General features: G+C 37.0%; 1 protein-coding gene across 6 annotated transcripts in view; it reads left to right on the top strand.

Annotated features, from left to right (window-relative positions):
- Positions 1 to 27,260, top strand: part of DTL (denticleless E3 ubiquitin protein ligase adapter) — a 40,075-nt gene extending 12,815 nt beyond the window's left edge. The window contains exons 6-17 of one of the 6 annotated variants that reach the window (XR_003427976.1): positions 636 to 701; positions 1,918 to 2,030; positions 3,292 to 3,365; positions 5,226 to 5,329; positions 5,641 to 5,745; positions 8,366 to 8,478; positions 13,942 to 14,031; positions 16,432 to 16,567; positions 22,232 to 23,064; positions 24,427 to 24,472; positions 25,274 to 25,384; positions 25,460 to 27,260. Coding sequence is in view for 4 of the 6 variants with exons in the window: in XM_027082930.1 (XP_026938731.1) it covers positions 636 to 701; positions 1,918 to 2,030; positions 3,292 to 3,365; positions 5,226 to 5,329; positions 5,641 to 5,745; positions 8,366 to 8,478; positions 13,942 to 14,031; positions 16,432 to 16,567; positions 22,232 to 23,064; positions 23,985 to 24,080; positions 25,274 to 25,372 (1,829 nt within the window). In the remaining 2 variants the exon portion in view is untranslated. Of the gene's footprint in view, positions 1 to 635; positions 702 to 1,917; positions 2,031 to 3,291; positions 3,366 to 5,225; positions 5,330 to 5,640; positions 5,746 to 8,365; positions 8,479 to 13,941; positions 14,032 to 16,431; positions 16,568 to 22,231; positions 23,065 to 23,984; positions 24,081 to 24,426; positions 24,473 to 25,273; positions 25,385 to 25,459 lie in introns of all 6 variants that reach the window. The other 5 variants (XR_003427975.1, XM_027082930.1, XM_027082929.1 and 2 more) reach the window with 5 other exon arrangements.
- Positions 27,261 to 27,698: the final 438 nt, after the last annotated feature.

Consider the following 27,698-nt stretch of genomic DNA (forward strand, 5'->3'; position numbering starts at 1 on the left):
ACCGCTCTCCTTCCATCCCCAGAGGCAACGCCTTTCACAAACTTTATGTGGATCTGGTTTGTATCTTTATACTGAGACAATACAGCTTGGAGGTTTGGAATATGGGCTCTGGATACATACTGCCAAAAATAATAACCTTTGCAAGTTACATATCCTCCCTATGCCTTAGTTTTGCTTATCTGTAAAATGGGGATAATAATTCCCACCTAATAGGGTTGATAACAAGGATTGAGGTCATTTATAAAAAAGCACTTAGGATAGTGTCTAAAACTTAATAAGCACTCAGTATATTTTGGTTATTGCTTATTTATCATTATTCTTACTACAACTTTATAGTATAGTATTTCATGTGGTTTTAAAGAAAATTTACAGAGAGGGATTATTCTATCAAGTTTTTGCTCAACATAAGCATTTTGAGTTCTTTATAATCCTTTCCCTTCACAGCTTTGTTTTCTTATTTGTGTTGAGCTATATATTTTATCATTTTTAATCTCCAGGGCCAATTACAGTACCTAGCATATAATAGATACTCTAGGAAATTTAAATTGAAATATATGTGTCACTGACTGGTTTTGTTAACTTCTTTTTTTTTTTGGTTTTGTTAACTTCTTGATAAACTGTTTATGTGTCTGCAGCTGTCTTCTGTACAGGTGGAAGAGATGGCAACATTATGGTCTGGGACACCAGGTGCAACAAAAAAGGTAATCTAGTTCCATTTTAATTTTGATATATGTGGGATTGCCCCATAATAATTCTGAATGAAAGAATCAACTATTTCACCTGATTACCACCAGGGGGCACATGTTCATAAACCCCAATTCTGCTCTGTTCAGTTCTCAGGATCTTAGTGATTGTTTTAAGTATTACCCTCCATATTTACCTCATATTGTCTTCTGAACTATAATGCCATTTACCTAATTTATTGATGGAATTGAAATTATTAGTACATGATCTTTTATTTTAATTTTAAAAATTTGGGAACTTTTAAGAATTGGATTAAATTAAATATAATTATACTCACATTGCCCTATGATACCATTAAGCAGAAAGCAATGATCATCTCCCTGCTTCACTTTTTTGTAAAAACATTATTTTTAATAGACTATTTTTTAGAGCAATTTTAGATACGCAGCAAAATTGAACAGAATGTACAAAGAGTTCTCTCTGTACTGATATACCTCCTGTCCCCACACAGCCTCTCCCACTGTCGACATGTCCAACGTCCAACCAGAGTTGGACATTTGTTACGATTGGTGAACCTACTCTGACACATCATTATCACCCAGTGTCCGTCTGTACTTTACATTATGGTTCACTCTTGGTATTATACATTCTCTTGGTTGTGACAAACATATAGTGACATATACCTACCATTATAGTATCATACAGAATAGTTTCTCTGCCCTAAAAGTCCTCTGTGCTCTACCTATTCATCCTGCACGCCCCCGAACCTCTAACAATCACTGATCTTTTACTATCTCCATGGTTTTGTTCCCAGAATGTCATATAATTGGAATCATACAGTATGTAGCCTTTTCAGATTTCCTTCTCTCACTTAGTAATACGTATTTAAGGTCTGTTTATGGCTTGTTACCTCATTTTTTTTAGCACAGAATAATATATCATTGTCTACATATGCCACAGTTTTATTCATACATTCCCCTACTGAAGGATATCTTTGTTGCTTCCAAGTTTTGGCAGTTATGAATAAAGCTGCTATAAATATCCATGTGCTTATTTCCTTTTTATACATCATAATCTCACCACAAGAGATGCAGTACAGTAGCCCTGCTGGCTTCTAATTTCACTAATTTAATAAAGAATATAATTAATTTTGACATCTTATATATAAATGTTACATTCAGCATGGGAATAAAGTTCTGAAACCTAAACCATTTACCTTGGAATATTTTTCAGATGGATTTTATAGGCAAGTGAATCAAATCAGTGGAGCTCACAATACCTTAGACAAGCAAACCCCTTCAAAACCTAAGAAGAAACAGAATTCAAAAGGGCTTGCTCCTTCTGTGGTAAGGTTTTATAACTGTATACATGTGTGCAGATCTTGACAGTAGCATAGAGTCTCATTTTAGGGAATTCGTTGGGCATAAAATAGGAGCTAGAGATTCAGTCAATGAATGAGAATCTTCATTTCCTCTTGATGTCACTGGTTTATTGCTTAATACCAGTTCAGTACCTATGGTACTGGTACTCAAACTCTAGTGTGCAACAGAGTCACTTGGGGAATATGTTAAAAATTCAGTTTCCTGAGACTCATCCCTAGAGATCTCCATGCATACACATCATCTACAGTATGATGTGATTCATTAGGAAAGGGAGATGGGTAGTTTGAAGAAGCATATTAAGTACCATGATACAGTATTCTGTAGGGGAAAGGAATCCCGGTTGTTGTTTTCATAATACAAACTGCAGAAAAGATATGGGTTTTTTATTATTTTTGTTTTTTAATATTTGGCAAAAGATTATAAAATATTTTGAGAAATATTGGGGTAAAATATAGTACCTCTTTAGCATATTATAGTCAAAGCTCAAACAATGCCCATAATACAGCTTTTTTCTTTAAGAAAAATCACCAGTGTTCTTACTTGAATTTGTTTATTTTTCTAGTATTCTTGGTGTATAGAGTCTTAGTTAATATTTTGGGGACGTGTGGTTGCTAGAACATTAGGACTTAAAATTACACGGGCATGAATGGAAACTGACAGGGTTAGCATGTGATTTTTGGAGGCCAGATGAAGTTAAAATGAGTAACATTTCAGACTTTTCATCAGATTCTTAGCCAAGAAAACTTAACAGCAATTAGGAGGTAAAACTCTACTAGCTCCTTTAGAGTTTTCATACCATGTAACCATCTTTCGTTCACAATTCTTTAGATACTCGTATATGACAATCTGGATAGACGGCAACATTTTATAGATGAAACAGGTACAGGTTAAATGAGGTTCCTAAGGATAGACAGTAGGGATGATTTCAAATAGAGCTAGTAGACTTAGACAAGTACTAAAATCTTGTGTTAATCACCAGTTTTTTCTTGAATACGAGTCAAAGTGTTCATACTATGTAATATAACATGATGTTTAGGTCACTTCCTTGCTACAATTACTTCTTGGTCTGCATATATATCTGACTAGGATTATTGGAAGGGCAAGATCTAGTCATACTCAGTTTAGGGGAAAAAGCCATCATTTTAGCGCCTTGGTCTCTTGATAGTGAAGATTGTTATAGCCAAAATAGGATTTCCTTCTTTTCTTTTTCTTCCTTGTGCTGTAGGATTTCCAGCAGAGTGTTACTGTGGTCCTCTTTCAAGATGAGAATACATTAGTCTCAGCAGGAGCCGTGGATGGGTAAGACGAGTCTTTATTTCTTGGTTCTTTTGGTGAGCTGTCTTTCATGAACTGGGATGGGGAAGTCACCTAGACCCATTATAATTCAATGTGTGTGCTTTTAACTTTCAACATAGTGAGTACCCAGCTGAGAAGAGGAATTACAGATCACACTGGAAAATATCTAGTTAGGACTCTTGCTCAAATAATTAAATGAGATAATGTATCACACTTAGCACATTTCTAGCACATAGGAGGAGTGTTGGCTGCTGCTGCTATTATAGAGAAGCTGGCTGGGTAACTTGCTTGTCTGTGCAGTGTAATTTAATCAAGGATTCTTATTTTGAGGAGCAAAATTTCTGTTACAGGCATATATCAGAGATATTGCAGGTTTGGTTCCAGACCACTGCAATAAAGCTAATATCACAAAAAAGGGAGTCACACGAATTTTTTTGGTTTCCCAGTATATATAAAAGTTATATTTATATTATGCTCTATTTATATTAGTATATTATAGTTTATTATATTACTATATAGTTATATTTACATTGTAGTCTACTAAGTGTGTGATAGCATTATGTCTAAAATAATCAATATACAGACCTTAATACAAAAATATTTGATTGCTAAAAAATGCCAAAATAATTACAATAGTAGCATCAAAGATCACCAATCACAGATCACTATAACAAATATAATAATGATGAAAAAGTTTGAAGCATTGGGAGAATTAGCAAAATGTGGCACAGAAACATGAAGTGAGAAGATGCTTTTGGAAAAATGGCACCTATAGACTTGCCACAAACCTTCAATTCGTAAAAGAACGCAATATCTGTAAAGCACAATAAAGCAAAGCACAGTAAAATGAGGTATGCCTGTATTTTTGATTTTGTCTTTTCTGGTTTAGTAATATCCTAAAAGGAGGAATATGATTCTGGACATGTAACTGGCATTTCTGGGAGCAATCTAACTAGATTGATAGGCCTAAAGACTTTCACATACTTTCCTTCTATGATTGCTCTGAATTTTTGGCTTCCAAATAAGTTTGTGATACTTCTTGATTGTTTGCTTTGTTGGAATTTAAGTTCATTGAGTATAGGGGCTCTTTTTAAAATTCTCTTCTTTGCCCCGTTTTTGCCCCTATCTCCCAAGACATCCCTCCCTTCAAAAGTTTTAATTTTAAAATATGATGGCTTAATAAACTAGAATTTCTATTGTGTCCTCTGGACACTTAAACTCTTCTGTGGACTGAATTCTCAGGCACAAATGTAGAATTATCTAAAGGTTATTAGTTATATTTGTAAATGGCTGTGAAAGCTTTGCTTCCAAGGATACTTCCCTTTTATAACCAAGCTTGTGTTTTCAAGTTGCCTACAAAGTAGATGTAGAAGATTAAGAAAATTATTCCAATAGATGAAATGAAAAAATACTTTATTTCACAGGAAAATTTGTTTAGACTAGATTACTTAAGGAGTTAATATATGAAGATATAACCATAGGGACAGAGCTTAACACTTAATGATGTCAGAAGTTACATGCAGAATGTTAAAGGCTTAGGAAGTGCTTTTTTCTGAAAACAATGAAACAATGACTATCAGCAGTCAACCTTCATCTTCCTTTTCCGCTCCCTTGAAGTAAACTCAGGGCAACCCATCAGTGGGTCAGATCACATCTGTTTCCGTTCTGCCAGAATTGTTAGCCTGACGTTGGAGACAAGAGTATGAGATAGTTCAATCTGTTTCCCAATGACATATCCTCACTGTACCTGGTTGATGTGCCAGAGGAATTAGATTAAAAGTCATTTCACATTCATATGTAGTTGAAACTGATTGGTGTTGGAGAAAGACTATAAAATAACGATTTCTTTACCTTGGTTTTTAGGGTAATCAAAATATGGGATTTACGTAAGAATTATACTGCTTATCGGCAAGAACCCATAGCATCCAAGTCTTTCCTGTACCCAGGTAGCAGCACTCGAAAACTAGGTAAGCCTTTGCGTATTCATTAGGACTTTTTTGTAGGGCTTTTTTGGATATGTAAGTTTTGTTAAAATTTTTAAAGTAAATATCAAGCTAGTTTTCAGCAACTATTATTCTCTGTTGACTTGAGAAGCTAATATATGGAAGTATCTTTTTGAAGTTCAAAAGATAGAAACTCCTAAGAATAATTTTGGTTTGTATATACTTTAGGGAAGAAGAATTCTGATGATTCTTGTGAAATGATCTAAAAAGATCATTTTCACCTCAGTTCTACTCTCCTTTATCAGTGCATGCTAACTAAAGTTTCCTTTTTCTAGGATACTCAAGTCTGATTTTGGATTCTACTGGCTCTACTTTATTTGCTAACTGCACAGATGACAACATCTACATGTTCAATATGACTGGATTAAAGACTTCTCCAGGTAGGAGCTTAGTCATTCAGATTCTCTTTCCTGGAAACTAATAGGGTTTTTTTTGTTAATGAGAATTTAATGTTGATTTTTTTTTTTTTCTGTACCAAATTTATGAAGACATATAAGGACTTTGGTGTCTTCGATTAGTTCCAGTGATGTTTTTATAGATGTATTTACCTTGTGATGATTTCACAAGTGAACAGAATCCTGCTCTGTGTGGTAACTTAATAGTGAGTCCCTCCCGAAATTATACCCCTTTGGGTATACTTAAAATTATCTCAATTTTTGTGGGATAGAGAAGGCTGTTCTGCCCGGGTTTTGTCCTATTTGGGAACTGTTCATTAAAATTAGGGGACCTCTGGATGTTTTCCCTAACCTCACCTTTTTATTTTTCTTCAAGAAAATTATAAGTGGAATCTGACTTTAAAGCTGATAAATAACATTTTAAAAAATCAAAGTTTTTCAAGCATACTCTAAGAGGGTTATTTGAATTTCATCATTTTAAGAACATTATCAATTATTTAAGCAAGCTGCATATTTTGTAACCTACTTCTCAGGTATAGCTCTGTCAGAAACTGACTTTGAATTCTATAACCAATCCCTAGAGCTACCCAGTTCCCAGTAAAGTAAGATGTGTTGATAAAAAAGAAATCTTAAAATTGTACAGAATTTAGCTGGGCTCTTAGAGAAGTTTCTAAAGACTGACCCCTAGCCATTGTTAGGACTTTGGTATCTGTGGCAGTTACCCAATTGGTATTTTCAGTGCCCTGGGATAGGTCTGACGTTGTCTAAACAAGAATAAGAGTATTTGGAAAAGGGAAGAGGTTTTATAACTTTGCTTGCTGTCTTCGTGAATGGAATTAGAACTTGGACAACTTCTAATTTATTTAGCCGTATAAAACAGACTCAAATTTTTCCCTAAAAGATAAAAGCCTAATTATATTATCAGATGTCCAAGAGCTCTTTCTGTATCATTTTGTTATAGTGTGGCACCAAAAGGGGCTTTGAATTTAGTTGTCCTTCTGCCATTAAAACAAATATGCCCAAGGCCACTTTACTAATAATTTAGTAACCTTTTTCCTGTGCTCCTGAAATAATTTGATTGGCTCTCATATATAGATAGGTAGGTAGGTAGATACATAGGTATGTTCCTTAGAAATTGAAAAACAGACGTGTGTGTGTGTGTGTGTGTGTGTGTGACACATCTGGTAATTGCTCGTCTTTTTCAAAACTTTAGAAAGGGTCCTGGACTCAATACTTGATCTCCTATACTTTTAATTCACAGCATTTTATTACACTAAGTGATGTTCATAAAGATGACTCTGAAGCACTTTAATGAAGATTTTAAAAGCCCGAACTGTCAAAGATTAAATTAAACTAATTAAAGCCAATACAGGTTTTAGAAGGATTTTTCACATGGTTTGAAACATTTACTGTGTACTTTATGTTGGCTTTCTTAGACCAGCAGAGGGCAATGAATACTTACGAGTTTAGTGGGAAATTTGGTCTATAGTTTTCCATTCGTAGCTAAGAGTTGAGAAAGATGACCAATTGTAGTTTTGGAGTTGTAGTCAGAATAAAGGAGCCTGTTTATTTTGTGGGGATTTATCTATCATAGTTGCTCTATAATATGTGTATCTGAATTGATTCATATCCTGCTTAACTTTCACAATAATAGTATTTGATGTGGGGGTTATTTGATGTGCAGGCTTTTTCTTAAAGGCCTATAAATACAAAGTTTTTTTCCAGTGTTATTCTAGCAAAAGGAAGGGATTTTTGTGAGTACTTACAGAAAGCTGTTAAGTCCCTTAATAATTCTTTTTTCCCCTCCATTAGAAGATTGGAGTGAAATATTTTTTCCTGCCTAAATGTATCCTTAAATTTTCTAATGACTGAGATTTTTTTCTTTTATTTCCTAGTAGTATTCTGATGCCAGAGGCCTCAGGTTTTGGTCTCCTTAGGATAAAAGAACTTGTCAAGTACATTATGCTAGATTGGATAGTGAGAAGTCTAAACCTAACCTAGTTGGAGTATCTTACATATGAATATATAGCTTACCCCACTTCAGCCTATTTAAAGTGCTAGATTTAAGGTTACCACATCTCAGATAAGCTATCCATAAATCTTAACTCTCCTTTCATTGATTTTTACCTGTTCATACAACAAATGTTTGAAGATCTCCTCTGTTCAAAGCATTATAAGAAAACAATATTTATGAAATTTATCCTTAAGATAAGTCTAAGAGGAGGAAAGACGAATGTTTAATGCAACGGAAGAAACCTAGCCTAGGGTGGGGAGAGAGGGTCTAATAACGCACTTTACTAAAGGATTGGACCCCAGCTCCATTCTTGTCCTTTAAGAATATTTTTCATCACTTTCTTCTCTACAGCCAGCTCCATACCAAGTATTTGGGTTTAGATTGTGAGATTGGGTGTAATATAAAGCCTCTTTCTAGGATTTCCATTCTTTCCCTGCCAATGTCCAGTTCTTTTTTATTTGGTGACTAGCTTGACCATCTGCTTCAGTAATCAGTACACTAATAAAAGTTGTTAGAACATGTATACTCCTCATTTATTTGAAAACTGGAAATAACAAGAGCCAAGTAATTTGATTTTTTTTCCTCTGGCAGTGGCTATCTTCAATGGACATCAGAACTCTACCTTTTATGTTAAGTCCAGTATTAGTCCAGATGACCAGTTTTTAGTCAGTGGCTCAAGTGATGAAGCTGCCTACATCTGGAAGGTAAGTTACCAAACTTTCCCCACAAAGGTGAGGCTGAAGTATTCTTGCAAATATTTCTTCTGTCCAAGATGAGGTAAGGTTAATGTAAACACATACTTTAACTTTTCTGTATCAGATGTTTAGTAAAAATTGCTTCTTGCCTCTTAATATAGCCAAAACTTCACTCTGATTCTGACAGAAGATATCACACTTTCATGGTCAGCTTCTCAGAAATTGACAATCCATATCCTCCAACAGTTTTACAGATTATCAGGAAGTTGAGAATTCAGAAGACTGGAAAGAATCTTAAATACTTTGTCCTGCTTCCTGGAAAAACATGCTGTTCTGCCTTTCTGCCCTGTGTTTTCAAACTCTCATTAAAAACACAGTGTTTGGATACTAGAATCCTACCCCCGAATCACACTTGCAAAAAACACTCACTCAAAAATATTCATATAGTAATTGTGTTCTTTAGTCTCCTCTAAGTGGCCAATCTTCAGGCTATTGAAATAGATGTGGTTGCTTTGTTAGTTTTGTACATCTTTAATAGCATTATTTATTCATTTATTTATTTATTTTACAGATTTCCCATTTCTGTTACAGAAATTTATAATTTCTTTTTTTACATTTTAAATAAACAGTGGTTCTAAAGTGACTACTCTAGGCTAAGAAACTTAATGCTGTCAATTTGAAGTCAAGTGGAGAAAATTGAAATATAAGTAGCACTTGCTGACCACTGGAAAATGTCTCTTGTGGAATAATTAATTATAGAAATGTCTGAGTTCAGAGAAGGAATAAGAGCATTAAGGCATTGTTTTCCTAGGGCTAGAAATTATTATCTTCCAGATTGCCCTACAATATCATAAACTTCCTTGATATTGGTGAATTGAATGATCAGAGTTCACACATTTTGGATTTTAGAGTCATAATGTCTAAAACTTCATAGACCTATAGGTTCAATATTATCAAATTCCTTCTCAGGAGGAAATTGTATCATTCTTAGTACTGCCAATCTCTAGAAAGTCATACCTTTAATGCAGGGCAGGGGTAGATCCTGTCAGGTATGAAGCATAATTCTTCAGCTTAATTTCATCTGGTCCTGAGGGAGGTACTAAAAAATGCTTTTTCTATATACCTCTAGGTTTGCAACTCTAGTTGCAAAAATGCAACACTACCTTATCAAAAGCTTTAGTAACAATAACCTAGATGGTCACAAGGTGGAGATACTGTTCTATCCAAGATGCCTTTGTGTTGACCTCTTTTTCTTCAAGCACATTTGTTGTATTTTTAAAATGAAAAATTTGCTTATAAAATATACAGTTGAGAACTCCCTCTTATGGTAAGAGTTTTTGCATAGCTTCCTGTCTATAAAATTCTTCTGACTTGAGCTTTAAACTTTATGTGACTAGCACTAATGTTTCTGTCTCATAATCTGGTCTTATGCTGTGTATTTATTGTCTTTTGGTTTTCCCTTTCCCCTTCCCTCACTGTTTTACCTACATTTCCCTTCTCTACTATGGTTCCCAACTTAGTTAGAGGATTTTATTCCTACCAAGGTCTGTATCTTTTTAAGTTTTTTCTTAAAAACAAAATTTCAGACATACCAAAAAGTATAATAAAGGATTATGCAAAAAAAAAAAAACTTCAGGCACTGATCATTTTTTTAAATCATTTAAAATCAGCTTCTTAATTATATATATATATAATTATATATTATGTATGTGTATATGTATAGTCTTATTGCCAATTCTTCAATTTATTTGTTTTCTGTGTTTTGTTTTTTTCTTTTTATTGCCAAGCCTTAAAGTTCCTCCCTAGCTCTAGTACAAATGCTTGCTTTTTTTTTTTTTCCTTCTTGGTTTCAGGAAATCAGGGTTGAGGGTTGCTTCCTCTCTTTAAAGACATGAAGTAAAGATACTTGGTGGTTCATTAGTAACCCATATCAGGCATTCAATCAGTAGGTATCACACACATGGGTGACCCTTTTTGAATTCTAGGCTGGGTCACATGTCGGTGCTGAATGATGTGGTTCAAACATGATGTTCTCCTGCCTGTCCCTCAGTGTGCAGGTTCTGATATTTGAGATCCTGGCAAACTTACTGCTCCTAAAATTGAATGTGCCTAGTGAGGTGGCTCAGTTTCTCTTTTCCATGATAAGGAAAAGTGGGAGGGGTGTAGTTTAAAAAAAATTGCACACAAGCTGAGTATTCAGGCTGTTAGGTCAGAATTCTCTCAGGTGTTACAATTCTCCTATGCCGAAAAAGCCCACGGGCCCAAGAAAACAGGGTGAAAGAAGGGAATTTTAGATCTCAAGACAGAAGAGAATGGCCTTTTAATCCTCACCACTGGCCAGCAAAGAGGAGATGTAACATAATTAGACTTTCTGACACTGAGGCCTAAGACTTAAGAATTAAAAGATTTAATATTATGTTATTTTTCTTTTTTAATTTCCTACCCCTTGTCCTCCTCTCACCCCTACCCACCTCCCCTTCCCTGGTTCATTTCTGATAGAGCCACTGAATAGTATTGAAGTGGTTATAAATAAACTGATTTGGCACCATCATTCTACCACTGATTGGCAAAACATTGAGCCTGACACTTTAGGAAGTGTAAATGATCTCTTGGCAAAAATGAAGATTAGGTTTGGTTTCTAACTGGGCAGAGTAAGGAGGTTTTTTGAGGAAAAGTGCTGATCTTTTTTTCATGTTCAAGTACACAAAATGTTTTATGAAGTCTGTAGGTTAGAGCCAGTTACTTCATAGTTCTGGGAGTTTTAACTTCGGAATTTCTCATGCCTTGAGTTAGTCTTTATTCTATAACAACTAAAATTTGTAAGAGAGGACAATTTTCTGTGTTTTGACCATTCTCAGAATGCATAGATGTTTAAGTGTCTCTTGGATTTAATAGTCACCTCTTCTTGTTTGAAAGTAGAGGGAGGTTTTTAAAAAATGAAATTATCATTGTGATAATATTTTTATAATAATGAAGTGACAATAAATAAAAACTTATTTGAATAAAAATGAAGGATTTAAAAGTCACCTGAGTTTCATTAGAAGAAATTAATCTTCTTTGAAGTAGTCACCAAGTATAGTTTACCATACTAGGATAGTCCTCAACTGTGAAAGCACTTGTTACTAACGTTCATAAAAACTTGTTGGACATCAGTTCTCATTCCAGCCCACAACATGCCCTTCCCTCCACTTTTTTTTGTTGAGATAGAATTTGTATAATGTAAAATTCACCATTGTAGTCACCTTAAAGTGTACAAGTCAGTGATTTTTTTTTTCACATAAGCACAGTATTGTGCAACCATCCCCACTGTCTCATTCCCAAATATTTTCATCACCCCATACCCTTTAAGAGTCACTTTCAGCTTCTGGCAACTACTAACCTATGTTCTGTCTCTAGGGATTTGACTATTCTGAACATTTCCTATAAATGATCTTTTATGCCTGGCTTTGCTTTCACTTAATGTTTTCAAGGTTTATCCATGTTGTTGCATGTATCAGTACTTCATTCCTCTTTACGACTGAATATTCCATTGTATGTATAGACCTTGCTTTACTTATTTATTCATCAGTTGATGGAGATTTAAATTATTCCACTTTTTGGCTTTATGAACAAAGCTACTATGAACATTCATGTACAGATTTTTGTTTGAACATGTCTTCAGTTCTCCTAGGAGTGTATACCTAAGAGTAGAATTGCTGGGTCATGTGGTAATTAATTCTGTGTTTAACTGTTTGAGGAACCTTCCCCTCATTTTTAATGCTGTGTAAAGTACCTGGCTCATGGTAATCATTTCAATAAATGCTGACTTTTGTTACTATTATTATTCCTGCCTTATTATCAAATTGTAAAAAGTTTTTCTAACAGGTCTACCCTTTGTGTTTTTTTTCTTTTAAATCCTATAGATAAATGCAGAAATGTACATACATTCTATTGGTGGATATTTGTTTTTTCTTGACATTAATTTTAATCTTTGGTATAGAGAGTCAGGTTTTCCTAGGTATTTTAATGCCTAGGAAAATGAGGAAGGGGCAGGATCATGAAATAAAGAGCTAGAAGCAACAGGCAAGTAAACCAATGGAGTAAAATAATGTGTTGTTACCAGGGAGGGTCAGGAGGACATGAGGATTTCCTCTTCCTTTTAACTTGCTGCTTGCAGTACTCCTTGGGCCTTGGGTAGAGAAACTTTATGGGCTGGGGCCATAAAGAATTTCTGTACTTGAGATAGAGACTATCTTCAAAGTCTTTTCTAAAATATGCTACCTTGTGAAAGAATGAGCTCTTGTTCTCTGTGGCATTGTAGGAGTAGGCAGCAAGTGAAGTCCTTTTAGATCTCAAGAAAAAGCCCAGCAAGGCAAATTAGATTCTGCTCTTTGTCTTCTTCGGCTTTTTGAATCATTACACATGTGCCATTTAACCCAAGAGAGGAGTAGTAATAATTGAGTTGGGTAACCTTATGAATCAGTGTGTCGAATCCCTTTAACTACAGTCTGAGGAGTCCATTAAGCTTACTTAGTAATTCTCACAAATATTCTTCCCAGAATGCCTCCACTTTCTTCATACAAATGAGCAATGATTCAGATCTTCAGGAAAATGAAAAGAGAATAATTTCTCTTTTTCAAACACATGCTAATAATAGCTGTGTGAGTTTGTACTCCATGTTGTGCTGATTAATGCCCATGGCCTCTGATAGGGATTGACAGCTCTTGAATGAGTCAGCTGTCAAATGCACATCACTAATGGCATCGAATGAGCGTGAAAATATTCTTAGTCACATGTGTAGTACTGCACAATGTGACCCTTCTTTATACATTAAAATGTATTGAGATGTGGCAATACTTAACTTGAAAATTCAAGATTTCTTTAAGCAAATGAATTTAAATAAAATTTTAGAGGAATTTTTTTTCCAAAATGGATAAAAAGTGCCATGTAGAATATAGCTTATACCCCTTCAAAATGAAGGAGTATAACTGGGCTTTCTTAAAAGTCAGTGAGTCTTCTTTTGGAAGAAAGACTGTCCTCTTGTCCCAAGAGATCTGCTAGCATGTCTCAGGTACCTTCAGGACTTAGTAAGTGCAGCGTTCCTGGAAGTAGCTGACTAGAGAAGATCTAAAGTTGTCTAGGCTCCACTTGAAGTGTACTACCTAGTTGCTGAACCTTACCCTTTCAGTCTTGAATTTTAGTCAAAATACGTATAGCTAAGTTGTCCTGATTTGAAATAAGACCTGTCCTGGTATGTAAGCTCATATTGTTTACTTATTTTGGCTATTTTCATTCTGTTTTTTCAGATTAATGACAGAAATACTTTCATTGCCCATTGGGACTTTTTCTGAGCTATAAGTAGGCATGTCTAGGGGCTTTTGGTAACAACCCTAAAGCTCTCTAAGGTACAGATATGGAGAAATTCGAAGCCTCTGTCTGGGAGACCTACCACTGCTCTGCTGACTTGTTTTTTTCTTTTTGATGTTGTGATAGGTCTCCATACCCTGGCATCCTCCTACTGTGCTCCTGGGTCATTCTCAAGAGGTCACATCTGTGTGCTGGTGTCCATCAGACTTCACAAAGGTTTGTAGGTGAATCTGTGGTTGGTTTAAAAAGTAGATCACAGGTTTGTAGGTTTTCCCAAGGTTAGCTTGAGAGTTAATACAGACTTTTATGTTTATATAGACATTTAAAAGATCTAGAGGCCATCCAGAATCTGTATCATCATTAATCACACATATTCTATTTTTTATACCAATAGATAAACTGTATTATGCACTGAAGAATAAGTGGATTTCTTAGTTCCCTAGAGTCATTCCTTTCCTAAACATAGGATTTAAGTTTTTAACATTAATAAAATTTCATTTTAAAATCGAAGGTAAAAAGAAAATCTAAGGTGAAAACTAGTGTTTCTGACTTTCTACATATTATCAATGTGGTGTGTTAAAGGTAACACCTTGACTGTTCTTCACAGTCCAGTTTGGGTTCTCACATGCCTGAAAAATGCTTACTGTGAAGTCTTAACGTGTTAGGCTGTCTGTGACTAAACTAGAGAAGTAGCTCCAAAGTATTTTAGACACTTTGAAAAGAAGAAAATATAGTCACTTAAAAATTTTTTTAATAGTGATACTAAAAACAAGTAAAAACCCTGAAAGGTAGAAATCCCAGAAACATAAACAAACTCCACATACATGTAGGGATTTCATATAATAGTGGCCCGAGTTCCACTCACTTCTCCAGGGCCTACCCTTGGTCTTTGGGTTATTTTGGGTTTGCAGGAAATGTCCCTTCTGTGGAGAGCTCCTTTTTTATCTATTATGTTTTGAAGGTTTGTTGCCTATTATTCCCATCTGTTTTTTTATCTTCCAGAATCTTCTCATGGTCTGATCTACTCATGGCATCCCTGCTAGCTTTCCAGTACTACTGTGGATTTCCTTTTATTTTTATATCCCTATATAACCATTTCTGTGATGAGCTTCATGATAGACATTTTTTGAAATCATTGCTTTAATCACCAAAAATTACACCCCTATGGCATTTTCCCTCTAAGATTCCCTGTGATTTCCAGTGAAACGTCTGCTTTTAATGTGGAATTTTATACCTTCATAGAACTTACTGAGATGATTTTTTTTTATTATTCAGTTAATTATCATCTTTTTCCATCCATCATATATTGCCCTTATCTCTTTGCACAGAAAAGACTCAAAGGAAGTAGCAGGGCTGTTTACTCATACCAATTTAACGACCACCTTTTTAAAAGGTTCTTTAAAATAATTTTGTCCCGAGCCTAGAATTAGGAAGATAAAAATACCGCTTTAAAAAAAAAAAAAGATTTACACTTAGAAATTGAAAAAACTTGGATTTAAATTCTAGCTCTGCCACTTAATTGTGGTGACCTTGGGCAAATAACTTTATTTCCATTTTGTAGATGAGGTTATTTGAGTACAAGCCTTTTTATATTGTGAGAATTAAATAAGGTAAAGAACATAAATTTTCAGACATTCAGATTTAGTAGTTGCTCTGTAAATAATAACTTGTTTATAGACTATAGAATAACTGGGGATTCCAGGCATTTCTTTTGAGCAGTTAAATATGTGTGTCTTCTTTTGGCCTCCCAGTGAGGAAAGGAAAAAGCTGCCAGCCTCTTGGGGACCAAGACTTAAGAGAACGTGTGTTCTTTTTTTTCCTCTCTCTTTAGTTACTGAAATAGAGAAATTATATAAACAAATGCTGGGGAATAGCTCTGGTACCAGTGGCCATTTGCCACAAGCTCTTCAAGCTGGACTTTCTCTGCCATAAAAGGCTTGGGACCAAGATCAGGAATGGTTAGATATTTTTAAAGGGGCAAAAGTTATTTTTAACTTTTTTCAGTCTAGTGAACGTGTCGTTTTCCCAGATTGCTCCTTTACCTATCTGAAAAAGAATCTTAGGGAAAGGTTTCATTCTACTTGCCACAGCATACTAGAGTCATGGACTAAATCAGATCTTGGGAATAATCCCATTACTTTAACAATAAGCCAGAACTTGAGGAAGTCAGAGGAAAGTCATACAAATTAAATGTCAGTGACATACACTGACTGATCTTTTAAGAGAAAGAGTAAAAATGACATCTTAATTTAATTACATGTTTTGTAGTTACACAGAAGGTGATAAAGATAATGACTTGCCCAACTTCTTGAGAATAAAATGAAATGAACCTGGTTTTATAGTAGAGCTTTAGGTAGCTAAGAAATGACTGGTCACAAAAGTCATACCAGCAGAATGTATATAAAGAAGAAACTAAAGGATTCACTTCTTTGGAAATCTGGAATGATTCCTGAAAGCAAGGAATGAAAGTATCTGACCTTTCAGATAACATTTTCTATATCCTGTTACATCAGGCAGAATAATTCTCTAATCATCAGCCCTTAAGACATACCTGTTTTTTACTTTGTTGTGAATCTTTGATTGAAACTTATTAACTCCCTTCCTGGTTCTCTGTAGATTGCTACCTGCTCTGATGACAATACACTGAAAGTCTGGCGCTTGAATAGAGACTTAGAAGAGAAATCAGGAGGAGATAAACTCTCCATAGTGGGCTGGGCCTCTCAGAAGAAGAGAGAGGTGAGAGCCGACCTAGGTAAGGATCCCCTGCATTTTTCTAAGTTTTTTAATGGTTTGATTGATTTAGTTCTGTAGTACAGATGGTGAGCTAGATTTGATCTTATTTTGGTATGTTTTCAGAGGAAAGCACCGTCTCATTGACATTCTTTTTAATATATGTTTTCTGAACACTACTATGTTTATCATCTACACAAGGTACTGGAATACACCAGTAGATTTATTTTTTAAGTATTTGTTGAACATCTACTATGTTCTAGGCACTGTTCTAAGTTCCTGGGGATTCTACAATAAACAAAAGATTCAAAATCCCAAAGATGTAAATGAAGCTTACATATTAGTGTGAGAGTCGGCAAATAAGTTAAAGAAGTAAAATTTGTCAGATAACAATATGTGGTTAGGGAAAAAGGAAAGAAGGAATGAGAGAATAGCAAAGCATGCTGTTAAAATTTTAAATTAGGTACCCAGGGAGACCTCAATGAAAAGATGGTATCTGAGTAAAAAAATTGAAGTAATGAAGTAGTAAGCCATATGGATATTTTAGAGAATGTTCTAGGCAGACAAAACAGCAAATGCAAAGGCCCTGAAGCAGGAGCAGGCCTGGCATATTTTGTGTTCCTCAAAGAGGCTAATGTAGCTGTAGTCCCTGTGGCTAAAGCGGGCAAAAAAGAAGAGGGGAATAGTAGTGGAAAATAAGGTTCTTGTATGATTTTGGCTTTTATTCTGACAGACAGAAAGCTGTTGGAGGGTTTTGAATAGAGAAGTGTATGATCTGACTTTTCTTAATTTGATCATTCTAACTTCTGTGTTGAAAACAAATTGTAAGGGGATCAGGGTAAAAGCTGCAAGCTAATTTAAAAACTCATTGAAATAACGCAGGAAGCAATGATGCTGACTTAGACCAAAGAGGTAGCAAATGGTGGGACAAAAAGTCTTCAAAATCTGGATATGATGGAGCCAATAGAATGTGCTGTGGGACGTAAGGGAGAGTTACCAAGGATAACTTCAGAATTTATGGCTTGAGAAGCTAGAAGGGTGGAGTTGCCGTTAACCTATATAGGAATCACTGCAGGAGGAACAGGTTTGGGGGAGGGAACAGCTGGATATGTTGTTTGATATTGTTAGACATCTAAGTGGGGATGTCAGAGAGGCAGTTAGATGTTTAATTCTGCAATTTAGGGCTGGAGTTGTAAATTTGGGATTCATCATCATATTGGTAAAAGGTAGCTATAGATGGAAAAGAGAATAGGTCTGGGGTCTGAGCCTTGGAACATCCTAATACTTAGAAATTGGAGAGGTGAAGGAGCAGGTACAACCTGAGAAGTAAGAGAAAAACCAAGAGTATTGTGTAAACTAAGAAAGATCAGATGTTTTTGGCATGCAATGTAAGATGAAGGCTAAAAACTGACCTTTAGGTTTGGCAGTGCAGGCAACCTTAGTGAGAGCAGTTTTTGGTGGTGTGTTGGTGGCCTGATTAGTGTTGTTCAGGAGGATGGGAGAAGAGAAGGCTCTTTCAAGAAGTCTTCCTAGAAAGGAAAGAAGAGAGATGAAGTGGTAGCTGAAGGAGGAAGCTGTGTTGAAGTTTGTTTTGGTTTTGTTTTGTTTTTTTGTTTTGTTTTGTTTTGTTTTTTTGTGGTACGCGGGCCTCTCACTGTTGTGGCCTCTCCCGTTGCGGAGCACAGGCTCCAGACGCGCAGGCTCAGCAGCCATGGCTCATGGGCCCAGCCGCTCTGTGGCATGTGGTATCTTCCCGGACCGAGGCACAAACCCATGTCCCCTGCATCGGCAAGTGGACTCTCAACCACTGCGCCACCAGGGAAGCCCCTTGTTTTGTTTTTAATGAGAATATAGCATTTTGTATGTGATTGAAAGGATCCTATAGTGAAGGGGAAAATCGATGCAGGGAAGTTTGCTGGACCAGTGTCCTCGAGTGAGGGGATGATATCTAATATACATGTTGAAGAGTAGTCCTTTGTCAGGGGTGTAGATAGTTCATCCATAGTAACCAGAAGGCAGAAATATAGGCACAGTGAAGGTAGGTGGATAAATGGGATGGTCAGAACTTGTGGAAGTTTCCAACTGTTCTGACAGCTTCTATTTTCTTAGATAGGAATGAGGATCATCAACTGAGAATAAGGATGAGGGGTGGAAGTGATAGAGATTTGAGGAGAGAAAAGAAAGTCTGGAATAGTCATATAGAGAATAGAAGAGTAAATGGACCAGGGAAATATGCTGTTGGGCATAAGAGTCAACCTAAGGCTGGCACTCACTCATTGAAAGTGAGCAGTCAGCATGGTTGTGCATCTGCTGCACAGGTACAGGTACACTGTAGGTGGAAAGTTGGTTTTAACCAGTCATATGGTTTGTTTGTTTTTTTTTAATTTTTTTCAGTAATTTAATGTTTTATTTATTTTTGGCTGTGTTGGGTCTTTGTTGCTGCGCGCGGGCTTTCTCTAGTTGCGGTGAGCTGGGGCTACTCTTCGTTGCGGTGCGTGGGCTTCTCATTGCGGTGGCTTCTCTTGTTACGGAGCACGAGCTCTAGGCTCACAGGCTCTAGGCACCCGGGCTTCAGTAGTTGGGGCATGCAGGCTCAGTAGTTGTGGCTCACAGGCTCTAGAGCGCAGGCTCAGTAGTTGTGGCACACGGGCTTAGTTGCTCCGCGGCATCTTCCCGGACCAGGGCTCGAACCTGTGTACCCTGCCTTGGCAGGTGGATTCTTAACCACTGCGCCACCAGGGAAGTCCCTCTGCTGCCTTGTCTTTATATGTATTTTTTGCTCCCTAATTTTGAAAAACAAAAATGAATTATATGAGGAAAAAGCCATCAGCATCGCCACCACTCATACAAAATTTCAGTTAACATTTAGAGTTATTTTTTGAGATTTTACTCCCTTATCCATAGAGATTTTCTTGTTAACAGTCATAGTTAAACTACAGATATATTTGGATTTCTTGAGGATTTTTTTCACTGAACATGATATTCTAAGCACTTTCCGTGTTATCTTTTTAGCAAAACATTTTGAATCATCCCCTGGGTAAATGTTCCATAGTTTACCTAGCTATTCTATTGTAGTTGGACATTTTATTTCCAATGTTTTGTGGGAAAAATTTTTTTTCTGAATTTAGGGTCCCCATCTCCCATTAAAATAGATTCCCAGAGGTGGAATTTCTGTGTTAATGACTATAAACATTTTAACATTTTTGATGAAAATTATGTTTCTTTTAACTAGGTGTTTTTTTTTTTTTAAGATTTTTTTGATGTGGACCATTTTTAAAGTCTTTATTGAATTTGTCACAGTTTTGCTTCTGTTTTATGTTTTTTGGTTTTTTGGCCACAAGGCATGTGGGATCTTAGCTCCCCGAACAGGGATCGAACCTGTACCCCCCGCGATGGAAAGCGAAATCTTAATCACTAGACCACCAGGGAAGTCCCTAACTAGGTGTTTTTAGTGTGTCATTAATTATTCTTAGTTTTGGAGGTCAAGTCACAAAAAAGTTACATACGTTGACCAAATTTGTACCATACTAATAACATTTAGCCATTATTGAATATTAATACAGTTGTTCTAAGGACCTAGTTGGATTATCTCGTTTAATTCCCCAAACAACCGAAACTGACACTCAAGGAACGTAGGCTTGCCTAAGATCACACAGCTGTGAAGTTATAGTAGAATCAGAGTTCAGACCCTTGCAGTCTGATTCTAAAGCTCATGCTTGGAAGCACCTTGCAGTACTGCCTCCTTTAACCCAGCACAGCAAAGCGAAGTTCAAACTAAGCCTGGACCAGGAGCTAGACCTAGATTTCTCTGTCTCTGGGTGATGCTAGAGTTAACTCTGAAGTTGCTACAGAGCAGCAACCTGACGCAAGGGCCAAAGGCTGGTGCACTGGCCATTCGGCCCTGTAAGCCAACTTGCAGCAATGGATTGGCTGCTGCTAATCACACTGCCGTTTTGAAAATTATGTTCCTATGCTTTCCCAAGCCTCTAATTGCCACCCCAATCCTTCACTGCTGTCCTGGACTGCCTGTCTTCTCTTCTGGCTCTTTTAACCTAGTAACTAGAAGGCTTTAAATCCCAAGGCACGGCCCCTTTTACCTTGTCCTACTTTTCGCAGTCAGCACCTGCTCTGTTGTTTACTATTCTTTCACTGTTTCAGCCAGAGATTTCATAGCACCGTCAGGGCAAATGGTTCTCTGCCTTGTCTGTGCATCATAGCCACTTGTGGAACTTTTTAAAAGTTTGTCTCCAGAAATTGTTCAGTAGGCCTGGGGTAGGGGCCAAGTACCTGTATTATTATAAAGCTCCACATTAAGTCCGCTATGCAGCCAGATTGAGAACCTCTGGTCAAGTATTACTAAGTGACAAAAATGATTATCTTAAAGAGAAGGAAACCTTACCTGTTCTATCTCAAGTGCTTGCTGTAGTCTTTTTTTATAACTTTCTTTTTAATTTATTTTTGGCTGTGTTGGGTCTTTGTTGCTGCGCCCAGGCTTTCTCTAGTTGCGGCAAGTGGGGGCTGTTCTTCTTTGCAGAGCACTGGCTCTAGGCGCAAGGGCTTCAGTAGTTGTGGCATGCGGGCTCAGTAGTTGTGGCTCACAGACTCTAGAGTGCAGGCTCAGTAGTTGTGGCACGTGGGCTCAGTAGTTGTGGCTCACAGGCACTAGAGCTCAGGCTCAGTAGTTGTGGTGTAAGGGCTTAGTTGCTCCACAGAATGTGGGATCTTCCCGGACCAGGGCTTGAACCCGTGTCCCCTGCATTGGCAGGCGGATTCTTAACCACTGTGCCACCAGGGAAGTCCCAGTTTATAAGAATTTGCCTGAAGTATTTGTCATTGCCTATAAACAAGGGACAGGACACATAAAGAAGAGTTCTATCCACTATTTGATTTGCTTTACAGAGAGCGTGCATTGAGTTTCTGAAATGTTCTTTGACATTCTTTGGCTTGTGGAAAATCATAAATTGTAAATTAAGGTGGAAAGCCACATGAGGCCTGATAACAAGTAATTGATGGAATTACTTCTTATGGAGATTAAAAACTATCTCCATTTAATAGATGTGGAAACCGAGGCAGAGGTGAACGGTTATACCAAGTCACATAGTGATTGTGTCAGATTGTAGACCTGTATGCTCCTTAGTGTGCGGTGCCTCTCTGCCCTGTGCTCAGAAGTATACACAGGAATGCTAATGGCAACTTTACTTATGAAAACAAAATATCATTAACAACCCTAATGTCTTACTGTTACCTTAGGATACTTTGTAGCTGTTAAAAGTGATATAAATCTGTATTAATGTGGGAAATGTTCATGATATGTTATGAAGCAGGTTACTAAATATTTGGTACATCATGGTCCCATTTTTGTGTAGAAAAAAGAGATGTATTATATCACATGCACAAGTATAGAAAAAACATTAAAAGTGGTTCACTTGGATGCTGTTAAATTTTTCTGTAATTTCTAGATTTTTACAAGTATGTGTTTTACAGCAGGGTGTTTGGGGGGCTGGCAGTTAGGAAAAGGGAAGGAAAATGCTAAAAGGGTCCAGTAAGAATCAAATGACTTATGTGATCTGCTCACTGGGAAATCAACCCCTGGATGATTAAGTTAGCTATAATTTTCCTTGATGAGAACTTGGGGGTATTCTATGGCTTTCACTTCTGATTTTTGTGACCCTCTTTTCTTTTTCAGTAACAGTGACAAGTAGCCAGAGTACTCCTGCCAAAGCCCCCAGAGTAAAGAGCAGTCCATGCATTTCCTCCCCATCATCAGCAGCTTGTGCTCCAAGCTGTGCTGGAGACCTCCCTCTTCCTTCAAATACTGCCACATTCTCTCTTAAAACCCCTCCTGCCAAGACCCGATCTTCCATCAGCAGAAGAGGCTCCATGTCCTCTGTCTCTCCCAAGCCACCCTCATCTTTCAAGATGTCCATTAGGAACTGGATGACCCGGACACCTTCCTTATCACCACCCATGACTCCACCTGCTTCTGAGACCAAGATCATGTCTCCAAGAAAAGCCCTTATACCTGTGAGCCTGAAATCATCCCAAGCAGTGGCTTGCTCTGAGTCTAGAAATAGAGTAAAGAGGAGGCTAGACTCAAGTTGTCTGGAGAATGTGAAACAAAAGTGTGTAAAGAGTTGCAACTGTGTGACTGAGCTTGATGACCCAGTTGAAAAGCTTCATTTGGATCTGTGCTGCCTTGCTGGTAACCAGGAAGACCTTGGTAAGGACTCTCTAGGTCCTACCAAACCAAGCAAGATTGAAGGGACTAGTATGAGTGTCACAGAGCCTCCTTCTCCTGCCAGTCCTTATGCTTCAGAAGGCTGTGGAACGCTACCTCTTCCTTTGGGATCTTGTGGAGAAGGCTCTGAAGTGGTAGGCAAAGAGAATAGCTCCCCAGAGAATAAAAACTGGTTATTGGCCATGGCAGCCAAACGGAAGGCTGAGAATTCGTCTCCACGAAGTCCATCATCCCAAACCCCCAACCCTAGGAGGCAGAGTGGAAAGACTTCTCCAGGCCCGGTAAGTTGGCAGTGGTAGAAGATGCATTTCCCAACTGGCCAGGGCAGGCACAGATCTCTTCTCAAAAGTCAGAATGTTTTGGTTTTTTTTTTAAAGTAAATCTATTTATTCCTAGGATTGCCAGATTTAGCACATAAAAATGCAGGACAAATATTCGTGGGACATATTTATACTAAAAGTTTTTCATACTAAAAGTTATTTGTTGCTTGAAATTCAAATGTAGCTGGGTGTGTCCTGTATTTTATCTGGCAACCCTATTTACTTGCATTAAAATCCCATCTGTCGGGCTTCCCTGGTGGCGCAGTGGTTGAGAGTCTGCCTGCCGATGCAGGGGACACGGGTTCGTGCCCCGGTCTGGGAGGATCCCACATGCCGCGGAGCAACTAGGCCCGTGAGCCATGGCCGCTGAGCCTGCGCGTCCGGAGCCTGTGCTCCGCAACAGGAGAGGCCACAACAGTGAGAGGCCCGTGTACCGCCAAAAAAAAAAATCCCATCTGTCAAGGTCCATACCCCTCAGCCCCATTGCCTGATTCATCAAAGCCTTCTTCATCCTCCAGGATGTCAATTCAAAAATATCTTCCCTCTCCTTTGTTTGACATTATTCCCTTCCCTACCCCCCAGCCCCTGCAGCCTCTTTTTATAGATTCTCTCCCCTTTTTATAGACAAAGCTGTAATTCATGGACAAGTTGCCAACATCCATAAATAGATTTTCAATATGTAATTACAGCTTATAATTATTTAAAATAAAGCAAAATTAAGATACTTACAAAGCAATTTAAGTGAAGAATCCTAGATTTTTATGATTTTTCCCCAGTCTTTTACGATCATCTTGCTCACACCGGTATTTTTGGCAACTCACCTGTATCTGCCTTTTTTTAAACATTCAGTTTAACTTTACTTATCTTTTTATTTAACTTAGATAATTTCAGAAACAGATATTGCTGGCAGAAATAGCTTTGTGAACCTTGAAAACCAAGTGACTCATGGTGGAGGCAGAAGTAGCTGTGAGCATTGGGTGAGCTATGGGTACCACTCAAAGGGAATAGAAAGCTTCTGCTACTCAGTTTGCAAGTTAAGGATGGAGGTGGGTTAAGGAATTTTCTCCTGTAGTTCATAGTAGCTCTTTGTCTGTGTTAGGGAGAAGGTGGAAGAACGATTGAAACCCAATTTAGGAGTCATGATTAGTAACATCTGCCCATTTAAAGGGCAGAAGCTAGATAACCTTAGGCCAGTTCTAGTTTAATAAGTGTTCATATCCCCGTCCTACTGTCATGAAGCCTATCCCATAATTTTAGGAAAGATAAACTAGAAGTTTTTTTTTTTTTTTTTTGGCTTAAACAACAGACATTTATTTCTCACAGTTCTGGAAGCTGGGAAGTCCAAGATCAAGGTGCTATTCTCATCCTGGTGAGGGTCCATTTCTTGGCTTGCAGATGAGTTGTCTTATTGCTTTATCATCATATGGTGGTGGTAGAAATATTTTAAAGATTACTTCAAACACAAATTCCAAGACCTGCTACAGAATATTAAAAAAAAAAAAAACTATAAGTAGTCTTTCCTTTTTTCTCTCAAAATTATCCCTGTAGGTGATCTTTGCCCCTAGCTAAAATTCCTATTATTATAGGAATTTTATTTCAGGGAGCTAGTCCAAGCTATGTGTTAGCAGAAAAGCAATTTCAATAAAAAATTGTTTTCATGAATGTGTACACCTTAAAGGCTGTAAAAAATAGTGTGCTGGTCCAAGATATTTCTGGCTTTATAATTTCAATCTTTGAAGCTTAAGTTTCTTTAAAATAATTTTTTTCTTTATGTACATGTTGATAATGTAGACTTCAGAAAAGGGTAGTATCTGCCATTTGAATACCTATCTCGTTTGTAAATTTGGGAGGGTGATTTACTCACGTATTTCAAAGAGGATGGTAATTGTAACCTCTTTGGTTCCTATTACGAGGCTTAACTGGCAATATTTTCTGTTCACATGAAAAATCTGTTTCCTCCTTCCTTGCATGCTGCCTTAAATTTTTCTGTATTTAGTACAAATCAACCAAAAGAGACATTGCCATCAAAGTATTTGAGACTGAAATCTATCTGACTAAATAAGCAAATTTCTAGGCATCCTAACTTAAAATACCCTTAGTGATAACTTGCTGAGGTAACAGCTGAACTTTGTCTTAGAAAATCTTTAGAATCTAAACTTTCTTCTTCTAGGTCACCATTACTCCCAGCTCCATGCGGAAAATCTGTACATATTTCCATAGAAAGTCCCAAGATGGCTACTGTAGTCCAGAACAGTCAACAGAATTATAGATTCTCATCTGAGTGAGTTAACTGAACTTTGACCCATTAAAACAGATAAAAAATTCAACAGAGTGACTCTGTAACTCTGGTTTTAAGAAAGCTACCGTTTTTTCCTTTTTAGAGAAAATCCTTTCAACTCCGAAATTTACCTAGCCTGGTTCTACTGCCATGGTGTACCGTGCAGCTTCCTCGGAATGAATGCTGTGTTTAAATTTCATAAAGTAAGTTTGTCACTGTGTAACATTTTGAATGAGTAGTCTTTACTTTTTAAATTATGCATCCTCCCTACAATAATGACATCCTATGTCATAGAGGCAAAAAAACAAGTGTTGTCTCTCTTACTCTGAAACTTTCTGGGCACAGTGGAAAGTATCTGCAGGCCACAGCAGGAGGCCTGTCTGTGAAGGTCAGCTGCTGAAGAGGACCCTGGGTCTCTGCTGCTTCCAACAAATACAGTTTCATATAAAATATATATAATCTTTTCACTACATTTTTGTGGGGTTTTTTAAGTATGTGGTAAAATGTGATGTTTAGATAAGCAAATTTATATTGATTCAGTGTTAAAATACAATCTCAAGTTAAAATCATCTTTATTTTAAAAGCAGTGATAAATATCAGCTCGTTGGAGAACACTAGAAATGTTTGTCTTTTTTTCCCCCGTATATATCTCCCACATGAGATCTAAGGTTCTCATATTTTTACCAAGCAGTCTACTATGTTTCCAACCCAACATCACGTTCTAGAAAAGGTTATAGTTTTTGCCATTTACTGGAGGAAGATGTTTATAGAATCAGTAGTCACTGAAACTGGAGTTTGAATTCAGTCTTCAGTTCTCTAGGGGCTGCTACTTTTTTAAAAAAGAAGTCATCAGATTTTAAGAAAAAGTAATGATTTTTATTGATATTTTTATAAAAGTAGGTAGTTCTTAACTGAAAATCCAGAACCTAAAGAGTAAATCTTGACTTTAACTTGATTTTTTGGATTCTCTTTATATACGAAAAAGCAATGATCTTCTAGTAGAGCCCTGAGCCAAACATCATAGAATTTTCTCTAGGTATTTAATAGAGAGAGTGTACAGACTGACTCTCAGTTAATAGTGTGCAAAATATCTTGAGTATCCCTTACCTTAACAGTTACGTATCAATCAGCTTCAAATGAACCATTGTTTTATATTTTAGCCCTTTGTAACCTTATAGAAACAAGCTCCGTGTACTTCCATGTACTATGTCCTTGGAAGGGAGTCCTCTTCCAGCCATGAAACTTGATTCATTTTATCCACATCCCTGAGGACTGTGTAGACTTTATTCATACTCTTGTCATCATTTTAAAATCTATTCTTAATGATAACTCTTTAATTCCTTTGATTCTTATAAATGAAGGTGTAACAACAAGAACTGCATGGGTCAGTTAGCATGGGTTCTCCTGGTTTTATCCAAGGAGAAAGGTAAATAAAGGAAAGCCACAGAAATGCTATTTTCGAAACAAAGTATGCCGTAGCATTAATTGAATATTTAAGAACTCTACTTATATTTGATGTTTGATTTTTGTGTGTTTGTGGGAAGGTGTTATTTATGACCAATACCTGCCAATAATGCAATCTATCTTTCTTGATTTGAAAGCCAGTGGGGAAAAGGATCCATGAAAAAGAGAACTGAAGTAGGTGGTTTTCTTCTTTGTATCCCTGCTCATCTGACAGTTTCTGCTGAGTAAAATTGGGGATAAATGTGGCTGTCAGAAACTGTGCTGAGAGTCTACTGAGTGTAACATTCCCACTTGGAAAACTAGTACTTCAAATGGGTGCCAAAGGTCAAATGTAATGAGATAATAATTATCCCTGCTTGTGTCAGTGTCAGACTTTGAGCTGCTCCTGAATAATAAAGCCTTTTACCTTATCTGATGTTCTTTTCTGAGCTTTTGCATTAACCTAGAAGCAGTCTGTCTACACAAAAGAACTATAGCAGTAATCAAGAATCCCTTCTACTTGCTTATTGAATAAAATTTGTTTATTCCCAAGGACATGATCTAGTTCAGGCTGAAAGAGGTTTTCATAAAATACGTCTTGCTTGATCAGACCTTGAGTGTTTAAGGTGGCTTGGATTACTTGATAAAGGAGGGTGGGGTGGTGTAATTCTTTTTAGAAACAAGTATTTCCAGCCCAAGGTTTTCTATTTGAATACACTCCAAGCACTTTTGCTACAAAGCTGTATTAGAGTTTCCGTTTGGCTGTTTCAACACAGGCCCTTAATTTACTTTTGCAAGGGTTGACTGATTAGTCCTTTAAAATGTCTCTTAATCTAGGCTGCGCTTTCAGTTGGTGATAAATCAGAATCATGTG

Source organism: Aethalodelphis obliquidens, unplaced genomic scaffold, assembly GCF_003676395.1.
Source record: "Aethalodelphis obliquidens isolate GAN/ISIS:26980383/991018 unplaced genomic scaffold, ASM367639v1 scaffold48, whole genome shotgun sequence".
Taxonomy (NCBI): Eukaryota; Metazoa; Chordata; class Mammalia; order Artiodactyla; family Delphinidae; genus Aethalodelphis; species Aethalodelphis obliquidens.